The sequence below is a fragment of the Saccoglossus kowalevskii genome, chromosome 1 (assembly GCF_978046115.1).
Source record: "Saccoglossus kowalevskii chromosome 1, keSacKowa6.1, whole genome shotgun sequence".
NCBI classification, from domain to species: domain Eukaryota; kingdom Metazoa; phylum Hemichordata; class Enteropneusta; family Harrimaniidae; genus Saccoglossus; species Saccoglossus kowalevskii.
The window spans coordinates 17123013-17144171 of NC_140641.1; the positions used below are offsets into that span (position 1 = coordinate 17123013).

The 21159-nt window shown below is 35.7% G+C and overlaps 1 protein-coding gene across 1 annotated transcript in view; it reads right to left on the reverse strand.

Moving 5' to 3' along the window:
- The window catches only part of LOC144343823 (arrestin domain-containing protein 4-like), a 39372-nt gene extending 18338 nt beyond the window's left edge, over positions 1–21034 (reverse strand). The window contains exons 1-2 of the mRNA XM_085499684.1: positions 20759–21034; positions 1398–1517 (exon numbers count right to left, since the gene is read on the reverse strand). Of these exons, the coding sequence (XP_085355810.1) occupies positions 1398–1517; positions 20759–20885 (247 nt within the window). The 5' untranslated portion in view covers positions 20886–21034. The remainder of the gene's footprint in view (positions 1–1397; positions 1518–20758) is intronic.
- Between the last annotated feature and the right edge of the window lie 125 nt (positions 21035–21159).

Sequence of the window (21159 nt, forward strand, 5' to 3'; positions counted from 1 at the left end):
ACATGTATATGTGTGTACAACATACAGGTAACTAGTATTGGTGCATTTGCAAGGAATGCTTGCGAGAGGAGATCACTAAATCTTGTTCTTTGAAATTCCCTGTATTTCAGATGCAAAAACAAAAGTCACTTAAAAACAACTTTTTACCTATGGGAGTTACTGTAGATGATGAACAGACAACAGCTTGCGCCACTGGCATGCAGTAAACTGACACCACAATAGACTTGTAGTACTGGGAACAGGTCAAACACAATTGCAAGACACAGAGAACGCCTCAACAGACAATAGAAATATAGTGATAATACTGAGTGCATGAGAAAGCACACCCATAGGTCAATAAGCCAGATTCACAATGACCTGATACAATACAAAACAGACTTCATGCAATATATAGCATTGATAAAACAAGCAGCCTCTCGGCTGAGATAGCTCCGCTGTTAGCAATGCACATTTCAATTAAAGAACAGAAGATATCATTAGAAAATGAACAATAGGTATAGTATCAAAGCAATTGCGGTTTTCAACAAGAAGTCGAAAATATCACTTTTTACCAAAAATTACAAAAAAAATTCACCAAAATTAGAGAATTAAGGATATCATTGCAAAATGAACAAATCTGAGAGAGGTCCACATGTAGTACCTATATATGTAATATCAAAGCAAATGGACTTGCGGTTTTTAACAAGAAGTTGAAAATATCACTTTTTACCAAAAATGACAAAAATATTCCCCAAAATTAGTGAATTGAAGATATCATCATGAAATGAACAAATCTAAGAAGGGTCTACCCAAGGTACATATACACCAAGTATCAAAGCATTCAGGCTTGTAGTTTTCAAGAAGAAGTCGAAAAAGTAAAACATTGACACAAACGACGACGGACATTCACTCATATGATAAGCTCCGCTCAACAAAGTCGACAGCGGAGCTAAAGATGAGCAAGTACATTAAATTACAGACTAACAAATAAGCCATACATTTTTACACACTGACAGTCATTTGAATCAATAGGTGATTTTCCGTACAATTGCGAGATCTCGTGAGATGTATGAAAGATGCGCGTCGAAGGTCTGCCGCAAAAGTCGAACGATTTGATTTTGAACTAGAATTTCTTTATTTCGTAACTCACATCAACTGGCCGATCTTCGACAGAGAAATATTGCTTCCAAATATTCTTACTTAATTGAAATTGCCTATCATGAAATGTGGACAGCACATAATTATGCATGGAAATGTCCCCCAAAATACTTTGTGTTTGTCGAATCCCACGCAATGTTTGATGCCACTACGACGCTATGACCTTTGTTTGTCCTGTTTTTATGTTCGATTTCACGCATAACGCGCGATTCTCACAGTGAACGGAAAATGGTCTATTATCATACTGAATATATACTTACTTTGTCCCCATAGCGTTATAAGTTCATCAAAGTATATTTCAGATGATTGGAATACACCACCACGCTTTGAGCTGGCTGTCCACTCCACCTTGGCTTCACAGTGAATTCTCAAATGTATACCTGTATATGAAAATAAATTAAACATATTTATCACATTTCTATACAACTAATTTTTATTCCACTCTCCCAATCTGTATTGGTGATTTAATTACAATGACTTGTAAACAAATAATATTATATATCTGTCATCGTAAGGCCATAAGTTACAGCATGCCTTAATTTTGCGGTATTGCACTGGATATTTTTTATTCTACCATATTAGGAAAAGCAAATTCCAAAAATAAAACAATTTCCAAGATTGTGGATAGTAATTATTCTCTTGGTATACGTTGGCATTGATGCATTTTGTGTCTATTCATTCAGTCACATCAACATTATTTTGCGAGCATCCTTAACACAGACATTTAACATAAACTTGACATTGAACACATTAGTTAGATGTTGTACACAGTAAGTAGTAACCAGACTACCAACTTGCTGGAGCTACACAATGTACAGAACACTTATAAAGCCATCCGACCTATAAAGGTATATGTATATGACACCATTCTTTGTACTACACACTTACACACAATAGAATATATTGTTACATTCTGTCTCAGTAACGCTAGCTTTTTTTTTTGTGTGGTCTGTATGCTTGTGGGGCTATGAATACCTAAAAACACATGAATGAGTGATATCCATAAGGAACACTAGCTGATTCTTAATTCTTTGCCTTTTCAGACCTACGGTATATACAATGTTTAAAGTGTGTCCTTAAGGGAACGATTAGGATCACATTTACGACTGGATGAACCCCCAGACATGTGTACCCAGAGAATCCATACAGGCATGTACATAAATACGGCCCCTCTCAAGTTTGTAGATTGTGTGTAGGAAATAATAAACAGTGGTATGATCAGATTCTTGTGCAATGAGATGCAATAACAATAAACACAGTACTCAAAAGTTAAAAAGGGGGAGAAAAGTAACCTTATCCAGTTTCAATCTAACACACCCCCCTAGGCTATGGTGCCAGCAATATGCAAGCAAGCTGCCTACTTCATGAAAGCTGATTTTGTGGGACTCCATTGAAAACATATTTATATATGATTCCAAACAGATGATATAAATATTTTCATACAATCATGTAAATAGATTCTGATTTTGTTTTTGAAAGGAAGGAGGAGTTAAAGTACAATGCACCACTTGGCAATATCAGTGATTGATGAGTTTCTCATTGAAACTTTGTGTCAAATCATGTATTTTATGAGACCAATTTGTCACAGAATAGTAATATGTCAGCACTGAAGCAAGGCTTTGCGCTGATAATGATTTGTTATTAATTATAAAACATAACAAATGAAACACAAATGAAACACAAAAGACACATATACAACCACCACCACCACCACCCACAACCCCCCTGACAGCTTCACAAGGCAATGGAATGGCCACATGAATAATTTCAACTCAATTAAATGGGGGATAAACCGATTTGATTAGGGCAACGTGTAGGAGCATCGTGACATTTGGGGAAGGCCTCTACAAAACTAATAAAATCAAGACACAAACAGAATGAAAACCCATCAACACAGAATTCAAAAAATTTAATGCAGCACTCGAAACGAAGCTAGGTAAATAGATTTACCCGGCAATTCAACACCCAACATTGTGGAGTGTGTTTAAACAAGGTTCAAAAGGTCAGCACACCTTTTGAAAAATACAAACTATTCATTCATATAAAATATATTTACAAATTTGAGTGGCTTTGGAATAAGAATCCTCGGAATGCTATCTGTCACATAAACGAGAGGAGGCAAGATAAATGTACTGCACTCGTCCAGATCGCTAGTCACTCAATGCACAAATGTTTAAATGGTGTCCGAATACCTGGACTAATGTGGGTTGCTCCATTTTAGTTTGGGTGTATAAGAGCAGGCCTATCAAATTCTACTCTACAGAAGAAGTACCAGTACAATGAATTATCGAATACATGCCATGCAGTGAGACACGTATACGTGTAAAACGGTGATATTTACCATTACTGTGCATCTGAATCCCCATAATTTACAAATGTACAGCATACCCTTACTTTGTATTAATGTAAATGGCTTTAATTTAGCGACATTTTCATCAGTCAATAAAAATCATAAAATTTTGTAGTACGGTAGTGTTGACAACTTTCATGAAAATTTGTCTTCAATGAACATTATAAATTCATCAAAATAGCGAAAATTCTTAGCAACAAAAATTAAATGCCTTAAATTATGTTATTTTTTATTAAACACTATAAACCATTATCGATCAACAGGGTGTCTGTCTTTTAACTTATCAACAAACTTGCAAATATGGAATGAACATGGTGAGCTGCGATTATGATGATTCAACAGCCTCAACCTCCACTACACGTTGATATCTTTAAAATAACCTTGTATTCTTCTGTGTAAGATGCAAGAACATGCATGCAATATGCAAGTAACATGTATGCACGGTGCAAGTAACATGTATGCACGGTGCAAGTAACATGTAGGCACGGTGCAAGTAACATGTAGGCACGGTGCAAGTAACATGTATGCACGGTGCAAGTAACATGTATGCACGGTGCAAGTAACATGTATGCACGGTGCAAGTAACATGTATGCACGGTGCAAGTAACATGTATGCACGGTGCAAGTAACATGTATGCACGGTGCAAGTAACATGTATGCACGGTGCAAGTAACATGTATGCACGGTGCAAGTAACATGTATGCACGGTGCAAGTAACATGTAGGCACGGTGCAAGTAACATGTAGGCACGGTGCAAGTAACATGTAGGCACGGTGCAAGTAACATGTAGGCACGGTGCAAGTAACATGTATGCATGGTGCAAGTAACATGTATGCATGGTGCAAGTAACATGTACGCATGGTGCAAGTAACATGTACATGTATGCACGGTGCAAGTAACGTATGCACGGTGCAAGTAACATGTATGCAACATGCAAATAACATGTATGCAACATGCAATTAACATGTATGCACGGTGCAAGTAACATGTATGCACGGTGCAAGTAACATGTATGCATGATGCAAGTAACATGTACATGTATGCACGGTGCAAGTAACATGTATGCACGGTGCAAGTAACATGTATGCAACATGCAAATAACATGTATGCAACATACAAGTAACATGTATGCACGATGCAAGTAACATGTTTGCAACATACAAGTAACATGTATGCACGGTGCAAGTAACATGTATGCACGGTGCAAGTAACATGTATGCACGGTGCAAGTAACATGTATGCACGGTGCAAGTAACATGTATGCATGGTGCAAGTAACATGTATGCATGGTGCAAGTAACATGTATGCATGGTGCAAGTAACATGTACATGTATGCATGGTGCAAGTAACATGTATGCATGGTGCAAGTAACATGTATGCACGGTGCAAGTAACATGTATGCACGGTGCAAGTAACATGTATGCAACATGCAATTAACATGTATGCACGGTGCAAGTAACATGTATGCACGGTGCAAGTAACATGTATGCACGGTGCAAGTAACATGTACATGTATGCACGGTGCAAGTAACATGTATGCACGGTGCAAGTAACATGTATGCACGGTGCAAGTAACATGTACATGTATGCACGGTGCAAGTAACATGTATGCACGGTGCAAGTAACATGTATGCATGGTGCAAGTAACATGTATGCATGGTGCAAGTAACATGTACATGTATGCACGGTGCAAGTAACGTATGCACGGTGCAAGTAACATGTATGCAACATGCAAATAACATGTATGCAACATACATGTAACATGTATGCACGGTGCAAGTAACATGTTTGCAACATACAAGTAACATCTATGCACGGTGCAAGTAACATGTATACAACATGCAAGTAACATGTATGCAACATGCAATTAACATGTATGCACGGTGCAAGTAACATGTTTGCAACATACAAGTAACATCTATTCACAGTGCAAGTAACATGTATGCAACATGCAATTAACATGTATGCAACATGCAATTAACATGTATGCAACATGCAATTAACATGTATGCATGGTGCAAGTAACATGTATGTACGGTCTGTGCTCTCGCTGTCGCTCGCAAATGTCGTAAATTACGAAATTTGGACAAGATTTACGAACAAAATAAATATATATTAGTAGGATTTACGAACACATTTTGTACAAAATACCCTTTGCAAATCGCCCTCATTTAATTGTCAAGACTCGACTGTGATCATCACGCGTGTTACAGTTTGAGTGATTGCCATTTTAAAGTTAAATAATGTCCCGTTACTTCTAAAATTGTAACAATTGTTACATGGTGATCGCGATCAACACGGAACTGCCACTGAATGTATTTTTCCACTCTAAAGTTATTTTGGTGTCATCGCACATGCGTAGTTTAGTCGACATGCGTTTCAAGAAACCCCGCGACAATTACTCTCAGTATGGTATATAGAAGATAATATTTGGTAATCGTAGTCCTAAATAACTATTAAAAATAGCTAGACGTTTCGAGCAATGGCTCTTTATCGATAGCATAGAAGAAACTCTCAGTATGGGACGGTTTCATGTCGCCCTTATCAAACACGTGATTTGTTTATTTATTGAAAATGGAGACTACGTCAAAAAAGAGCAGACAACTGCTCGACGAGTATTTTTCACGACAAGATGGAGAAACCGCTAAATCGTGTTCAGAACCAGATCCCCATGGGTGTCCTAACCCTGACAGCACCAAGAAACGGAAAGTTGATCGTACTGCAGCACGATTTCAGAAATAATGGAAGGTTAGCTGCGGTTCCGTAGCTCTTCGGTGCGACATACAATCTAATTTTGCCCTAACAATTTCATTCGGACGTCTTGTTTTTATTTTTGCTGTTGTATGTCGAACATGGGCTGGCCAGAGTCTGTCACATAAATTATGCAGTCGGCAACATAGGGCTATGATTCCACAGCTAATGGAAGGCGAGACAATGTTAGCGAATCGATCGACAAATACTATAATTTGTGTAACATTTTTACCGGGCATTCTTAGCATTGAGATCGAGTTACAAGACCGAAAGTTACTTTAGTTACTTTTTCACTTTAATTCAGAAATTTCGATGAAAATAAATAGTCATAGTGCATGATGAGCACGGGATATTACTTCATAATAATATACAGCTTTTTGATTGACATAGAGTTTTTTTCTGAGAAATTTCCCGTGAAAATTTATTCACAGGATGACTTGTGTTCTTGGCAGTGAACTTAGTAAACTTTTGAATGATGACTATTTTTCCCACTGTTAACAATGTGAGCTTAATCATGAATATGTTTAATTAATACTGAGTTATTCAAATAAAGGTTCTGGTGTCTACATTGCATATTTTGTTGTGATGTTTTGTTGTACCATCATAAATGGTACATTTTGTGTAGCAGACTGCCTAATTTGATGTCATGAAATTACACACAAAATTAGAGCTCAGGTTGCACCAGCAAGCACCATTTTCAGCATGCTGTTCTTGTTTTCGGCGGACGACAGAGGGGACACCTCCCTCTCCTTCTCTCTTTCCCGTTGTGCCCGGTCGCGGGAAAATGCTCTACAGTTTCCAGACAAAGTTTACTAATACTTTTTTTTCTTGATTAGTAAATTTACTATTACCAAGCAAATTTCAGAGAGAGCCCAGACGGTGCAAGTAACATGTATGCACGGTGCAAGTAACATGTATGCACGGTGCAAGTAACATGTATGCACGGTGCAAGTAACATGTATGCACGGTACAAGTAACATGTATGCACGGTGCAAATAACATGTATGCACGGTGCAAGTAACATGTATGCACGGTGCAAGTAACATGTATGCACGGTGCAAGTAACATGTAGGCACGGTGCAAGTAACATGTAGGCACGGTGCAAGTAACATGTAGGCACGGTGCAAGTAACATGTAGGCACGGTGCAAGTAACATGTATGCACGGTGCAAGTAACATGTATGCACGGTGCAAGTAACATGTATGCACGGTGCAAGTAACATGTATGCACGGTGCAAGTAACATGTATGCACTGTGCAAGTAACATGTAGGCACGGTGCAAGTAACATGTAGGCACGGTGCAAGTAACATGTAGGCACGGTGCAAGTAACATGTAGGCACGGTGCAAGTAACATGTAGGCACGGTGCAAGTAACATGTAGGCACGGTGCAAGTAACATTTAGGCACGGTGCAAGTAACATGTATGCAACATGCAATTAACATGTATGCATGGTGCAAGTAACATGTACATGTATGCACGGTGCAAGTAACATGTATGCACGGTGCAAGTAACATGTATGCATGGTGCAAGTAACATGTATGCATGATGCAAGTAACATGTACATGTATGCACGGTGCAAGTAACATGTATGCACGGTGCAAGTAACATGTATGCACGGTGCAAGTAACATGTATGCACGGTGCAAGTAACATGTATGCACGGTGCAAGTAACATGTATGCACGGTACAAGTAACATGTAGGCACGGTGCAAGTAACATGTATGCAACATGCAATTAACATGTATGCACGGTGCAAGTAACATGTATGCACGGTGCAAGTAACATGTATGCACGGTGCAAGTAACATGTATGCACGGTGCAAGTAACATGTAGGCACGGTGCAAGTAACATGTATGCAACATGCAATTAACATGTATGCACGGTGCAAGTAACATGTATGCACGGTGCAATTAACATGTATGCACGGTGCAATTAACATGTATGCACGGTGCAAGTAACATGTACATGTATGCACGATGCAAGTAACATGTATGCACGGTGCAAGTAACATGTATGCAACATGCAAATAATATGTATGCAACATACAAGTAACATGTATGCACGATGCAAGTAACATGTTTGCAACATACAAGTAACATGTATTCACGGTGCAAGTAACATGTATGCACGGTGCAAGTAACATGTATGCACGGTGCAAGTAACATGTATGCACAGTGCAAGTAACATGTATGCACGGTGCAAGTAACATGTATGCACGGTGCAAGTAACATGTATGCACGGTGCAAGTAACATGTAGGCACGGTGCAAGTAACATGTAGGCACGGTGCAAGTAACATGTATGCACGGTGCAAGTAACATGTATGCACGGTGCAAGTAACATGTATGCACGGTGCAAGTAACATGTATGCACGGTGCAAGTAACATGTATGCACGGTGCAAGTAACATGTATGCACGGTGCAAGTAACATGTATGCACGGTGCAAGTAACATGTATGCACGGTGCAAGTAACATGTATGCACGGTGCAAGTAACATGTAGGCACGGTGCAAGTAACATGTATGCAACATGCAATTAACATGTATGCATGGTGCAAGTAACATGTATGCACGGTGCAAGTAACATCTATGCACAGTGCAAGTAACATGTATCCACGGTGCAAGTAACATGTAGGCACGGTGCAAGTAACATGTATGCAACATGCAATTAACATGTATGCATGGTGCAAGTAACATGTACATGTATGCACGGTGCAAGTAACATGTATGCACGGTGCAAGTAACATGTATGCACGGTGCAAGTAACATGTATGCACGGTGCAAGTAACATGTACATGTATGCACGGTGCAAGTAACATGTATGCACGGTGCAAGTAACATGTATGCACGGTGCAAGTAACATGTATGCACTGTGCAAGTAACATGTATGCAACATGCAAATAACATGTATGCACGGTGCAAGTAACATGTATGCACGATGCAAGTAACATGTATGCACGGTGCAAGTAACATGTATGCACGGTGCAAGTAACATGTATGCACGGTGCAAGTAACATGTATGCATGATTGCAAGTAACATGTAGGCATGGCGCAAGTAACATGTAGGCACGGTGCAAGTAACATGTATGCAACATGCAATTAACATGTATGCACGGTGCAAGTAACATGTATGCACGGTGCAAGTAACATGTATGCACGGTGCAAGTAACATGTACATGTATGCACGGTGCAAGTAACATGTATGCAACATGCAAAGAACATGCATGCAATATGCAAGTAACATGTATGCACGGTGCAAGTAACATGTATGCACGGTGCAAGTAACATGTATGCACGGTGCAAGTAACATGTATGCACGGTGCAAGTAACATGTATGCACGGTGCAAGTAACATGTATGCACGGTGCAAGTAACATGTATGCACGGTGCAAGTAACATGTATGCACGGTGCAAGTAACATGTATGCACGGTGCAAGTAACATGTATGCACGGTGCAAGTAACATGTATGCACGATGCAAGTAACATGTATGCACAGTGCAAGTAACATGTATGCAACATACAAGTAACATGTTTGCAACATACAAGTAACATGTATGCACGGTGCAAGTAACATGTATGCACGATGCAAGTAACATGTATGCACAGTGCAAGTAACATGTATGCACAGTGCAAGTAACATGTACGCAACACGCAAACAGCATAAACATGTACTACGTTCACGTTACGGGATCTCAGCACGTGTCGAAATTTTTAATCAGTTGTGTTTGCAGAGGGATTACAGCAGCTGTGTTCACGTTATTCAGGACCCACTTAGGACCGACTGGGCTTGTGCCGAAATCACGCTCTCATTCGTCGATCTTTTGGCCCAAACGATACGCATATGATGATAATAGTAATAATTGTTATAGTGAAATCATATCCATTTGTTGCAATGGTGTTTATTACGAGCCATCGTGCACATGAACGGCAAAGAAGATTCGAAACACAATTATTTTTTTCACGTCAATGTAAAATGTGCAAGAAAATAGAGGTTGTAGCAGCACATAAATATGCATCGCTGATGACGGTTTGCATTCATTACTACAGCATCCGACCATCTACTAGTATATCCGAATTTCCTGTCATCGTCATTTCATGCTAGTATCAATCAACTTATGTTTTTCTTAAATTTACCAATGAGGGCGTGATTTCGGCTCGTGCCGACTGTTCAGGCAGCAAATCTCAACCTGTGCTGAGTTTCGGTCCCAAGCTCCCATCGGGACCGAGATCGAGTTCTTTTCAGCATGTGCCGACTCGGTCCCGACCGTTCACATACAATTTTCGGCACGTGCCGAGATCTCTAACGTGAACTCCACTATGTATGCAACATGCAAGTAACGTGTTGACTTTAGGATTAGAGTTTCACTGTGAGAATTCATAGAGCTTTGTCGAAGGTCTAAGGACATGACATTTATTTGATAGTCTGGAATTGCAGAAATTGTGGGAAATACACAATAAACGTTCAAATTACAATGTTTTGCAGCATGTCCAAATACCTGCATTTATTTTGGCTTCCCTTTGAATGTGTGCTTGAAATTTTTATACTTGAATAGAGTTCCAAAGCACATAGATTCACAGTGATTTGATTTTGTTCCAAATTACTGCAGTTAGCAGTAATTTGATCCTGATGAATCCTCATTTTTCCCCCAAAATGCCCACATACATGTATTCTGAATATCTAACATGTCACATAATAATCCGAAGACCCCAATAAAGCTATAGGAATACTCAGACTTGTATTTAGGATAGATTGACATTTTCACTATGCTTTTATTAAAATGGCTGCCATTTGGCCATTTTGAACATTATCCAAAAAATATAATGGCATACACCAAGGTCCCATTATGTTCAATAATAAGTTTAAACAAATCTGTTCACACAGGACATAAGCGTCACTACTTTCGACACAAAACACAAACACAAATGCAAACATTCGTAAAAATGGTGACTTTGAGCTATTTATCAGTGGTTCCTAAGTTGCAAAAGTTCTCATGATATCTGAAAAATCAGTTTGGTTACATATGGATAAAAAATTATACATAAAATTATTATGTGGTTATCAGATGGGTAAAGTACATTACTGGTATAAGGACATTTTTTTACAAAATAATGCAGTTTTCCTCCAAACATATTTTGTACTGGAAAAAAACTGAAAATCAACAATTAACACTCTTGAAACAAAATATTGTGATCACATTTTTGCCAGTTATTTACTAAACGTAGGTTTAATAGTGACGGTTTACCTTAAAAGGGTTATTTGCACATTAGTGGTATTGGTAAAGAGAAATAAATGTACAAGTTCATTGGCAGCTTGTAATAATGTCAACAGAATTTAAGAGACATTTATTTCAATTAGCAATTAATTTAATATTTGAGAGTATTGAATTTAAAAATGTTTGTCACAAATGTTATAATTCTGTAGAATTTTACAAAGATTATATTCAGGAATCAAATAAGAAATGCTCAAAACTTGTTCCTTGTTGCATTTTAAAAATGTGAAGTGTGATGAAATTCTACAGTTTCATTTACTTCCCACCACTAGACAGTAGAGGGGAAACTATCAAGGTCTGTTTTATGAGAAAGTAGCCCCTACCCTGGTGAAATCAGTGACCCTGGATTAAAGGCAAATATAAAGCCATGCCGGCAAGGTACAACAAGGAGTAATGAGCAGTTGAATGGTAAAAGTCATATATTGAAGACTGTATAGTTGAGTAGTGCTTGCATGGTGACATGACCAATTGCACAAGGAACAATCACACAATTCGTTTTAGAAAACCTACATTACACATGTCTATAGTTGTATTATTTCCTATTTATTTTCACTCTACTTGCTCACAAATGAAGTTTATAATCTTGATGCACATATTCTTAACTAGGCCATATGTTGTTTAAATTGTTAAATTCTTAAATACATGTATATAGATTATGAAAACAAACAATTGCTGAAACTGGATTTATTTTTTCCATTTTGTGATATTTTTTCTTTGTTGAATTTATTATGCTTTATTCTCACTGTGTGTATGTAGGTGATGTGTGAATATATAATAAATACATGTACATTGTATAAAAGTAAATACTATAAAATGCTTTTTTCAATTCCCAAAACATGGGAAAATTTTTCTGGGGTCTTCTAAATGTGTCAGTGATTCTCAGAACATATTTTGTCTTAACGATTCTGTGAAAGAACAGGTTAGTGTACTTGCTTATTTCCAAAGTGCATACATGTATTACCGGTATGTACATACATGTACATCAAAAATCTCACTCATTCGGTTTACGCAATCAAACGTTTCCAAACATAACTGTTCTGTGAAACTGTTAATAACCCCTGGTTACAAGTGCATTCGATTGAAGCACACACGAAATAGGATTTTCATCACACATAACTGTACATCTAATATTTGAAAAATCATAATTATAAAAAAAAAAAAACAGCAATGTGCAGATTTACACAAAACCTGATTCAGAACTCTACATATATTGATTCTCCATTAATTTGCCTGCAGATGTCTGTGTTTACTACTAACATACAACAAGGAACCCCTACATGTGCATGAGGAAAACAAAGAATTCTTTGAAATCACCTTAACACAACTCAGAGAATCAATATACAAAAAGATCTCATCTCCTCAGACATGAGAAATGATCCTTGTACTGTGTACACACATGTACACGTCCACACCCCCAGATATCCAAGCCTCCTTCACTGGATCATGCCATCATGCTATACCATTCATAGTAAGACACCTCATTTCAATGTGAATGACATGTGTACACTAGAGTATTTAAAAACGTCAATGAAGTGAATTGGTACTTTGGATACTTTTTTTTTTTGTAATGCCAAGGTCAAACAATACAGCATGTTAGTGACATTTGACTGATTTCTCTTCTTTTTATTGTCCTATGGAAACCTACACACGGTAATAAAAGTGAAGTACTTGAATAGGGATGTATTCATAGGAATAAAACAAGCTGCCTGTTATATAATGTACGTTTGGCTCCCAGTTAAAACATCAAATGTCATAAGAAATTATCACATATCTATACTTTGTTTTTAAATGACAAAAGTTTACCAGTGAATATGGAAATGACTACAGGTGTTGTAAATGTTTAACTAAGTTAAAAACACATTTTTATATCATGACCATAAACCTTGAGACTACAGCAGTTGCCTTTAGCTGGAATGGGGCCATTATTTTTATGTACACACCATGTAATATGACCTTGACTATGTCCTGGAGATACAAGCAGGTGAAACCCATACACTATTCAATTTCAAATCAAGTCCTATTAATTTAGTCTTTGACTGCTGGTTATACATTCCACTATTTATACACTGGAAACTGAATGATGTACAACCATGTGCATTCAAGCTTAGAATGGCTTATTCTGTTAAAAATACTACAAAGCATTCTAATTTCACTCTTGTCATTTTATTTATGGTTGATTATTTTTTTTACAATATCAATGAGTCAAGTAAAATAGTATAATGTAAAATACTTTATTTTAGCTGTAATTAATTTTTTGCTGCAAAGACTTTTTGGATGTTTTCAATGGAATTTATATCACTGATTTTTGATGAGTTGAAAATATAGGAAAAAAGGGATATTCGCTGGATTTTTATTTTCACTGAATCATTCCTTCAGCGAAAATTAATTCCAAACGAAAGTATTTTACAGTAGTAGTAGTGAATATTTCACAGGTGTCAATTATTTTTACAGTAGTGAAGAATTAACAATTGCGAGTAATTTCTCCAAAAACTAATTGTCCTAAAAGTACTGAGATTACTTACATGGGTTCACATCATGTCATACTCTCTAAGAGCATGGAACTAAAAAAAACAAGCAGCCTATCGGCTGAGATAGCTCCGCTGTTAGCAATGCACATTTCAATTAAAGAACTGAAGACATCATTAGAAAATGAACAATATGTATAGTATCAAAGCAATGGGACTTGCGGTTTTTAACAAGAAGTCGAAAATATCATTTTCTACCAAAAATGACAAAAATATTCACCAAAATTAGAGAATTGAAGATATCATCACAAAATGAACAAATCTGAGAAAAGTCTACATGTAGTATCTATATACGTAATACCAATGCAATTGAACTATTGGTTTTTAACAAGAAGTCGAAAATATCACTTTTTAGCAAAAATTACAAAAATATTCACCAAAATTAGAGACTTGAAGACATCATCACAAAATGAACAAATCTGAGAGAGGTACACATGTAGTACCTATATATGTAATATCAAAGCAATTGGACTTGCGGTTTTTAACAAGAAGTCGAAAATATCACTTTTTACCAAAAATATTCACCAAAATTAGAGAATTGAAGATATCATCACGAAATGAACAAATCTGAGAAAGGTCTACATGTAGTATCTATATATGTAATATCAAAGCAATTGAACTTTTGTTTTTTAAGAAGAAGTCGAAAATATCACTTTTTACCAAAAATGACAAAAATATTCACCAAAATTAGAGAATTGAAGATATCATCACGAAATGAACAAATCTGAGAGAGGTCCACATGTAGTACCTATATATGTAGTATCAAAGCAATTGGACTTGCGTTTTTTAACAAGAAGTCGAAAATATCACTTTTTACCAAAAATGACAAAAATATTCACCAAAATTAGAGAATTAAAGATATCATTACAAAATGAACAAATCTGAGAGAGATCCACATGTAGTACCTATATATGTAATATCAAAGCAATTGCACTTGCGGTTTTTAACAAGAAGTCGAAAATATCACTTTTTACCAAAAATGACAAAAATATTCACCAAAATTAGAGACTTGAAGATATCAACATGAAATGAACAAATCTCAGAGAGGTCTACCCAAAGTACATATACACCAAGTATCAAAGCATTCAGGCTTGTAATTTTCAAGAAGAAGTCGAAAAAGTAAAACATTAACACGGACGACGACGGACAATCACTCATATGATAAGCTCCGCTCGACAAAGTCGACAGCGGAGCTAAAAACAGGCCGAACAGGAAGTAAGAAGTGGTTATTTGCATTAGGAGGAAAAATGGTTAGTGTGGGTTGAAGAGAAGTTGTTAATCTAGAGAGGCACTGTGTTATCTTCTTTGTGATTGGGACTGGCAATGTTTGGGCTAAGACAACAAAATAGTTGTCAGAGGCTTGTGGGATTGTCAACCTCAGATAGAGAATCGTGTGGTAGTAGATGAAAAATATATTACATTAAATGAGTAATGTTGCAATGTTAGCATAGCTTTAGTATTAATACGGTTTCAATGAATATTATTATTATTATTAAAAGTCATTGTATAATGGGGATGAGCCAAACAACTGTTACTTTGTTGTAGAAAATAAGAGTGTAATTTTAGCCAAGCTGGGAGGGAAAGAAACAAGTGAAACACTTAGAGCATGTGTGCCCTTGATTACATCCTGAACTTAAAAATAAACAAAGCATTAAAAATTAGCTGGGGGATTTCATCCAGGATTTATTTGCCAAGTATTTAGTTTATAATTCTAAGACTAACAGTAGCAATAACCACCTGGTGCAGTGGTATAGACCCTGGATGAGTAACAAAGTTAATATTTTCAATTATTTTTATTCTAATAAATTTATGTTAAGTTCATAAAATAGTTTCAACTTCATACCACCAACGTAACTAATTTTAAACATTAATTTGATTAACAGTATTTTAATTTTATTAACATTTTATTAATATTACCCACTTAAAAAGTCTTGGATATGATTGGTTGTGACCATGAAAGATAACAGATAATAAAGTATCAACTTTATTAACCAGACAGTCTGATTTTTGATATACCACAAATTCATGAGCAAATGTACATAACAATTTATACGACCATGTAACAATGACTGGACACAACTGAATTTCAATTTTGAGCACCAAAATTTAATTTTAATTTCCAGTTACTAGACAGTTGAATTCCAGTCAGTCTGATTAAAAAAATACAATTACCAGCAAAACTAATTTTCTTTTTCAGTAAATTCATTATACCTAAAAATCTAGAAACTGGTTTAAATGCAAAATAGCTTGAAAATTGACAGGTCAAGTGTCAACTAACATGGAAATGAAGAAACCATGGAAACCAAATGAAATCCATACAAGAATCAAATCAAAGAAAATAATATATATCAATTTGAGATTTACAAAAATCTTTCCCACTGAGAAGAATCATTAAAATATACAGTTTTCACTGAAAAATTTGTACTGGGATGGTAATATATTTGAAATATAATTGCATATCTTATCTGGGTTACGAAGAGCAAAAACGCATGCAAAGAGAGATAGTGTTGACAATTTTTTTTTCCACTCAATTTACCGGTAATTGTTTTAAATAAATTACACTTTCGTTTATAATTTTGATTCATCTCAAAGCAACAGTCAGGACAATGTGTAAACAAAGTATGTTACATACCAGTGGTATTTACGTCACATGGGACCCATATCGAACATGACGCTATGACGATTTTAAAATATGACACACCCAGATATAATAAAATAATATTACTACTGGTAGTCTGGTATGTGCATCAAGTAGGAATGGTATATGTAATTGAGCATGGTACATACTCTAGAAGTATATGTAACATATTGTGAACTAAGCAATTATTTTACTATTTTGGACATCATTCAGAGGCTAGATTTTGTAATGGAACTAAAAAAATAACTAATTTGTAAGAGTCAAATCAAAATTAAAAAAAATAAAGGTTTCTCTGAAGACGTGAAAGTTTACCACTCTTGAGAACAGCCAGAACTCTGACATTGAGTGAAACCAGCTTAAAATTAAAGATACTAGTATTCGAAGATACAGTACTGTTCCATCTCACTACATAGTATACTGTAAAATACTTTATTTTCACTGGAAATAATTTTCGCTGAAAAGACTTTTTGGACAATTTGTATGGGATTTATTTTCACTGATTTTAGACGAGATGAATATACAAGCAGCCTCTCGGCTGAGATAGCTCCGCTGTTAGCAATGCACATTTCAATTAAAGAACAGAAGATATCATTAGAAAATGAACAATATGTATAGTATCAAAACAATGGGACTTGCTGTTTTCAACAAGAATTCAAAAATATCATTTTTCACCATAAATGATTGTGGTTTTTAACAAGAAGAAAATATCACTTTTTACCAAAAATGATAAAAATATTCATCAAAATTAGAGAATTTGAAATATCATGAAATAAACAAATTTGAGAGTGGTCCACATGTAGTACCTATATATGTAAATAATATCAAAGCAATTGGACTTGCGGTTTTCAACAAGAAGTCGAAAATATCACTTTTTACCAAAAATGACAAAAATATTCACCAAAATTAGAAAATTAAAGATATCATTACAAAATGAACAAATCTGAGAGAGGTCCACATGTAGTACCTATATATGTAATATCAAAGCAATTGGACTTGCGCTTTTTAACAAGAAGTCGAAAATATCACTTTTTACCAAAAATGACAAAAATATTCACTAAAATTAGAGAATTGAAGATATCATTACAAAATGAACAAATCTGAGAGAGGTATATATACACCAAGTATCAAAACATTCAAGCTTGTAGTTTTCAAGAAGAAGTCGAAAAAGTAAAACATTGACACGGACGACGCCGGACAATCACTCATATGATAAGCTCCGCTCGACAAAGTCGACAGCGGAGCTAAAAATATAGGAAAAAAGATATATTCCAAAAAATTTATTCCAAGCGAGAATAAAGTATTTTACAGTACAAAACTTCAAACAATCACTGAATCAGAGCAATAAATGCATTTATCATTTATTGTCATAACAGACAGACACTATAAAACAATATGTACTCAAGGATTACATGTAGTTGTCTGCCCAGAAAAGAAATAGAGAAGTGAAGTGAATGAATTTCAATCAATCAGAGTTTGGAATTAGAGAATCTTCCAATCATCTTTGCTGCATGTACCCCATTGAGTATAACATTGACAATACAATGACAACATGGGAGACTGTTAAAGCTATTGTTACGCATGAATGAACTCCTAAGTGGATAGTAAAATAGATCAAATGTTGGTACATAACAAGTCACGGTGTTAGTTATTGCGGTGAATACTAATTTACAGTAAAAAGTTTCAGCCTTACTAGAAGTTTTGATTTTTGCTTGGAATTTAATTTCGCTATTTTCGCTGAAGGGATGATTCCGTGAAAATAAAATCCAGCGAATATACTTTTTTCCTATATTTCACATTAAACTAATAAAAAAATCAGTGAAAATAAATTCCATCCAAAACGCCCAAAAAACTCTTTTCGCAAAATAAAGTATTCCACAGTATATGCCGAACTTCCTCTATTTTTGTAGTGCATACATTAATGTAAATCATATTTCAATAATTCAGTGATATAATGCAATGAATACATTTAGTAGTACTAGTAGTTTGAGTGTGTGCTTTAATAAAATATATAGTTTACTATAGTTTAGGACAATTCTTATATGAAAATATCAAGCCTAATTATAACATCCCTGTTAAGTCTACTACATCCTTATAAACAGCAAACACATGCATGTAAATTCTGTGTCATGCCGATTTCAAAAGCATCTCAACATGTATACAGTAATTGATAAAGGACTGTGAAATAAAATCTAGTGAAAATACTATTTCCCAACTGGTTTGCATTTAGTCTGGGCCAAATGAATTAAAATGAATTACTGTTTAGCCAATCATTTTTTCACTTGGTAATTTAGCTTATAACTGAAATCCGCCATATTAAATTCATGTGAACACATAAAACTACAATAGAACTCATTGTTTTCCATGAATCTTAAATCCAGTGAATATGCTTGTATCATCAATATTATAATAATATTAAGTATTGTCAAATACTTTATTTTAGCTGGAAATAATTTTCGATGAAAAGACATTTTGGATGTTTTGTACAGAATTTATTTTCACTGATTTTTGATGAATTGAATGCAAATTATAGGAAAAAAGGTATATTCGCTGGATTATATTTTGACTGAATCATTCCTTCAGCGAAAATAGCGAAAATTAGTTTCAAGCGAAAATAAAGTATTTTACAGTACCAGTGGAAATTACAGCTTTTAGAGTCTGCATGTTAACCAAGTTTGCAGTAAAAATAAATTCAAGCTAAAATATAGTGATCAACAGTGGGCTATAATTTACTTTATGTTGAATGTACCCAAGTAAATAAATACAGCACTGTACATTTTATGATATTTTTATTAATTATGAATTAACCCTATTCAATATTTCCATGAACTGGTAACCCCAATTACAAAAGATATAGCCATTTTTTTTATGCAGAGCATATGAAATTAGGAATGCCTAAAATATGGTGTGTGTATGATTAGGACAAATAATTGGGTGCAATGTCTCAAGGAATACATCTTTACACCATATAGTCTGTGTTAAAGTGATTAGGATCCAGTGATGTCTTGGACTGGTATAACAAGTAGTAAGCTCAAGCTGAGAATACATCAAGGGTCAATGAGTTTTAAATGACCTCGACTACATGCAGCTTGGATTACCCTTCACAGCTTTGCCAGAATAGTATATATATATGTGCCTCTGTCAGGGAATACCTCTGTGTAAAAGACCATGACAAATTCTTGCTGCAGTCCATTTGGTGGTTAAATCATAGACTTTATAGAATCTATGTTTAACTGCAACACACTACCGTATTAATGATGGCATTTTATTGAGAATGACAGACAGGATATTCACACAGACAACTATAGTGTGAATAACATCTGTCTGGATTTATTCTTTATAATAACTTGCAATAAATTCTTAATAATGAGCTAATCATCTGTTTATTGAAACTAGACAAGGTTCAACCCCACAAAATTCAGACTGTGCAGATTTAATATCATACTTGTTGTAAACTCATTTAAAATAAAGGGGAACCACATGAAATAATGCAAACAAAACACAAGTCATGGCCATAGTTTGGTATCAGCATGGGGGTCAACATCTATTAGTATATGGCCTCAAAACAGAATACTCAAATTGCACCAAGTACCAAGTTTTAATTTGGAGGATCAAGTACAAAATACAAAGCCAAATTTACAGGGTCAATGACAAGTGCAAGAATCAGCTGTCAAGGATTTGACATTGCAATAGATGAAACCATTTTTTGACGTTCCCACAACGTTACAGCTGTTGCACACGATATTGATACGTTATAAAAGAGTATTAAAGCACTTTGGATAAATTGAAATGAAATGGAAATTGAAGTTTTTTAGGTGAACTTAGGGTCGTGAATTATGAACACCCGTATGACACGCCGGGGTTAGGAAACTGACTTCATCGCTAATCAAGCTATTGTACTTAAAAAAAAATGCAGCGTATTGATCAGTGTTGTGGTGTGTCAACTGCCGATAACTAAAACGGGTCGGGTCTACGAGATAGTTGGTATTATGATATCATATGTTAGCATAATTCATATAAAATACAACAGCGAACGTCATTTAAACACACACATGCAGATAAGATTTTCCAACAGAAACTCATACGCGTTCTTACCTCTTAGCGTAAGCGGTTCGCTATGTGAAAGCAAAACATGTCCTTTGAGTGAGTCGCCCAAACGATAGACGCTTTTGTGATCGTGTAAAACAATAGCAAATGCACCAGGTTTGGCTGTTCTTGCCATGTTAATGGACGACCTAGTACACTCCTACAGAGTTTCCAGGCTCTTCCAGACGGCATAGGGCCGAATTCCGATAACTATCCACCATAATAAACGAAAGTTTTCACAAAGTATACGAGTCTAATCATTCCACAACTCCGAGGTCATAAAAGAGGTCAACGCGATTGATTGTTTGGAATTTCACTACTCTTCAGAAGGGCGGGACAAGTTTGGTTGAGAAAACAACTGAGGTAGCACATTCAATGAATGTTCCCGATAGAGTGCCAACGGGAATTAT